Source organism: Leptodactylus fuscus, chromosome 1 (assembly GCF_031893055.1).
Source record: "Leptodactylus fuscus isolate aLepFus1 chromosome 1, aLepFus1.hap2, whole genome shotgun sequence".
Lineage (NCBI taxonomy): Eukaryota > Metazoa > Chordata > Amphibia > Anura > Leptodactylidae > Leptodactylus > Leptodactylus fuscus.
The window spans coordinates 177,272,947-177,277,381 of NC_134265.1; the positions used below are offsets into that span (position 1 = coordinate 177,272,947).

A 4,435-nucleotide genomic window follows, 5' to 3' on the forward strand; every position below is an offset into this window, starting at 1 on the left:
AAAATGGCTGCTTGCATAAGGCTATTCCAATGTGGTACCTAGAAAAAATTGTGTCTGACTGATAGGATCCCTTTAATCCAACATACACTATTAGCTACACATATTCATGTTGTCACTAGATGGAGAACCTCCATTTTGCATTAAGTGATTGGACAAGTTAATGATTTCATTTTTTGTGATAAGCTTAGCTCCCCAAGACTAGACATGTTAGAAAAGTTGGAAAGAGAATGCAGAATCATACTGTTTTGACATGGGTATTCTCATCTCACTCTCTGGAGTCTGGTTACTTTGTTATTTTATGATACATATCTTAAAAGCACCCACATTGTTGCTCACTGATATTTCATGGATGATACCTTCTACCATGGTCATGTACTTTTTATGTACCTGATGTCTTACAGATGCTGCTGTTGTCCTTTATGTCCTAAAATAGAGTTCATATGTTTGGTACTAAAAAATTTCCTACCGTTTTGTTTCCAGATATGTAGAATATATATACTATTCAACCCTATGTTACAACTAGAGACGGGCAAACTGCTTCGGCACGAGCAGGGTTCATCTGAAATATCCCAAATTGTTTTTTTTTTTTAACAAAACCAAACAATATGGGGTTTGTCTTGGATGAACTAAAATGGCTGCCGCAATATTCATTTTGGTAATCTATTATACCCTTCAGTCCCCAGAGTATAATAAGTGGAGATAAACAAAATAAAAATAAATAAACTACATCCTACTGGGAGAAGAGGAGTCCACTGTGGAGATCGCTGCCCAATACGTATCCAGCTGTCACCAAACAAGAGGAAGATGAGACCCCAAAAACTATTAAACCCCCCACCCACCACCCAAAGGCCTTTAAGCCCCCCCATCACCCGCCCAAACACACCCCACCCCACACCCACCCATACCCACACGTCCCAAACAAGAACAATGAGACCCCAAGGACACACAAACTCCCAATCCACACACCCCACACCCACCCCCTTCTCCCACCCCCCAACCATTCTTTGCTTTGGCAACACCAAATGTTTTTCTTAGGTCATGCTGATAAAGCACCTTTATTTCTTGTATCTTGTATCTACCACCTTTCTCTCAACACTTTTGGCCCTCCTTGTTGTGTCCAGTGCTCTCCTGGACTCCTGGTGTTGTCACATGCCCAGGGACACCAATTAGGCCTGTGAATGGGCCACAGCGGTCAAATGGACACACTGAGCGTCATGATGTTGAACATGCCCATGTCACTGCTGAGACCTCTTATTGTGAATCCCAGAAACATGACATTACCAAGGAGACAGCAATAACATCAGACGTTGTGAGGGGGCCCAAAGGTAATGAGGGAAGGTGAGTGTAAATGTTACACCTCCCATTGGACTCCATCTATTATATAATGGAGTCTGAAAAGACCCCAGAGGAAAATAATTTCATTTCTGATTCTATTCGAACAAGTTCGGACCAAAACTAGGATCAATTCATCCAAATCCCAGACAAAACAAATCTTCAGAGGTTCTCTAGTTACAGCCTGAAAAAAAAACCTGGCTATGGTCTGATTGTGCAGTCATGTGTTACTTCCTTTATCTGATCTCTAATCTACTTTGTATCGCTTTGCAAGTTATTACATAGAGAGCAGTTATTGGTGGGATCGTATGGTTATAGAGTTGAGCTCTTTTGTGCCCAATATATTGGGGGAATTGAAATTTAGGATTAGCTTTTGCTAAATTTAAAAGGATGCTTGTGAAATCTATTCTTCCATTGTACTCTATGAACTGAAGAATCTGCAAATCAATGAATCTGGTGAAACAGGTGAAGCGATTTCCACATCTCCGATGGTGAATTTGTAGCTATTTGTTGTTGAATCTGAGGGTGAATTCTTGATTCATTATTGTTCCTTCCCTGTGCACAGTATTAGCAAATCTTAGCACATAAATGATGTAGACTTGTCAATTCCTTCAAGGTCATTCACTTTTTCATTGAAAGAGGGATTGTCTGGTTAATTTTACATCTTTGAATGTCCGTGCAGCAGTCAAGTAGTTAAGAAAAATCGCACACAACACAAAATATTCTATAATCCTATGTCATTCTGTGTGCTCAATCCAAACATTCTTCTTCTAGTTAAGGGTCAGATAGTGGCTGCCTTTGCTATGTACATGTGAATTTGCTGATATGTATTTTTTCAGTATTCATAAAGCAGGAGGTTCCTAAGTGCTTTATCTTTCTAATATTTAAAGTCCACTCCTCTGCTTTTCCTCACCTCCCCTCCCTCTTCTCACATACTCTTGCATTAAGAGATGAGTGTCTCAGTTTCCATTCAAGCACTTTGAACACATGCAGGATCTCACTGTTCTGGCATCCGAAACACAGCATCCAGCTCCCAGTGGACCCTCCTGTAAGGATCGCATCTGTTTCAGGAGTAATGTCTTCACAACTGAATAACCTATCTCATTCAAGAGTTATTGTAATATTCTCAGGATTTTATTAACTAAGAATACGAGCAAGATTAGGAGATTCAGGCTGGAGTCATCTGTGGAGTTCCTAAGGAAACACTTTGTCTTCTGACTAATAAGGGGGTACATTTTGTTTCATTTATGCTTTGGAAGAGTCCAGTGATTTGGTGGTCTCGAACCTAAAGGAACTTAAGCTGTGGATGTACTGATGGTCACAAAGTAGAGGCTGATGAATCTAATGGTGTAGAGAGATGAGACCGGATGATATCAACCCTCGCACAGGACTGGTGGTAGCCTTGGTGAGCATATTCCTTGTCTTTGGCTTTATGTTTACAGTTTCAGGGTTCAAAGGGGAAACTCTGGGATCCATCCCACTTATTGCTATAGGGCCAGCTATTTTTCTTCCTGGTGTGGCAGCTATTACCCTGACCAGGAGAACTGATGGTTGTACTAAGTGGCCCTATAAGTACTGTACCTGCTGCTGTAAGAAGGGAAAAGACAAAGAAAATGTGGAGCTTCTAAAGACCCCATCAGACAAGGAGTCTGGCAAAGGGAGTTCTAATGAGCTGGATAAAAAAACAGAAAAAAAGGAAAAAGAAGAAGGATGTGAACCCAGTAAAATCACTACAATAGAGGATTCAAGGACGCTCGACAAAAAGGTGGATGGAGATGAGGTGCTGAGGTATCTGGACAAGTGCTATTCCACAAACACCTTACCTGGAGGAGTGGAAAACCACAACACTTGTTCTGTATTTGAGAAAAAATACACCCCAGACAGAATCATCTACACCGCCACAGAGGAGAAAGTTACTCTAGATCCTAGAGATAGTGATGCAGGATCCTATCCGAAAGGGGGGGACAATAACTATAACAGGTACTGCTGTTACGTAAAGACCACAGAAGTGACCTGGGACCAAGAGACAATTGTCTAAGACCTAAATGCACATAAACAGTTATGTTGTACTAGAATGTTTTTGCACTGCATGACAGATCCAGGCTCTGTTCTAAAAACAGTCCAGGTAGTTATATACGACAGCTTCCTGCTAAGTGGTTGCTGCAGACCAGCATGTCCAAGTTCATGGGTCACCTGTTTCTTTTGTGATCATTCTGGCCAATTGTTTGACGTCTGAACACAGTGCCTTGATATGAAGCTGGACAGGTGTGATCAGCTACAAGACAATGAGCAGGGAGAACAGCTCAGGCAAACTGCGGTGTACACAGTTGATCCTCTAGTGCACTAAAAGCCATTGTCTGTAGCTCACTAATAAGTTGCTGTAACAACAATTTCTTTTTATAATTCATGTATGACCCAAAATATTAGGTTACATGTGGAGAAACAGGTACCTGTATACGTTCCTGGTAACAAGATATGCTTCAGCTTAGCATCGCAATTATCTAACATTACATATGTGCTGAGGTATAGCAGAATTCTCACTATTAAGAAGTCTGATTCTATACAATGGGCTGCTGCTAGCATCTGGTTACTGACTGATAGGAGGGCTATTATCTAGACTGAGTCTTTAATATGTTGTGTAGCATTATATGTTCAATTTTATTTATAAAAGGCACACCTTTTCAATGTTTTTTTTTTAAATTAATATTTATATCAATTCTGTTAAAATGAAGCACAATTTTAGTACTTATTAAAAAATTCAATTGAAAACATTATGTCCATTGTAAAATTTTATCTTGGTTTATCCATACTAATGCACATTAAGAGCCCAAAATTGCAATATTGTATAAATAAGCTATAAAGCGTATAATATTAGAATATTCTCCACAAAATAAGCCCTATGTTAGTTAAAAGCTAGCTGGATATTATATCAATTCACATTGCATTTTAACCTATCATGTTTTCGAATGGTATATTATTTTTGCAACATATTAAAATATCCCTACTGGTATTCTGCATTAACAGGCTGGAGTTACTTGGTATTTTTTAATGTTTCCTTCGTAAGAATCAATTTGCATCCTCTAGAATTATTATTGACTATGTA

The 4,435-nt window shown here is 39.4% G+C and overlaps 1 protein-coding gene across 1 annotated transcript; it reads left to right on the top strand.

The window, feature by feature from the left end:
* The first annotated feature begins 2,571 nt into the window (after positions 1–2,571).
* Positions 2,572–3,542, top strand: TMEM215 (transmembrane protein 215). The gene has a single exon (XM_075263847.1). It carries the CDS (start codon positions 2,690–2,692, stop codon positions 3,368–3,370), a length of 681 nt encoding a protein of 226 aa, XP_075119948.1. The 5' UTR covers positions 2,572–2,689; the 3' UTR covers positions 3,371–3,542.
* Positions 3,543–4,435: the final 893 nt, after the last annotated feature.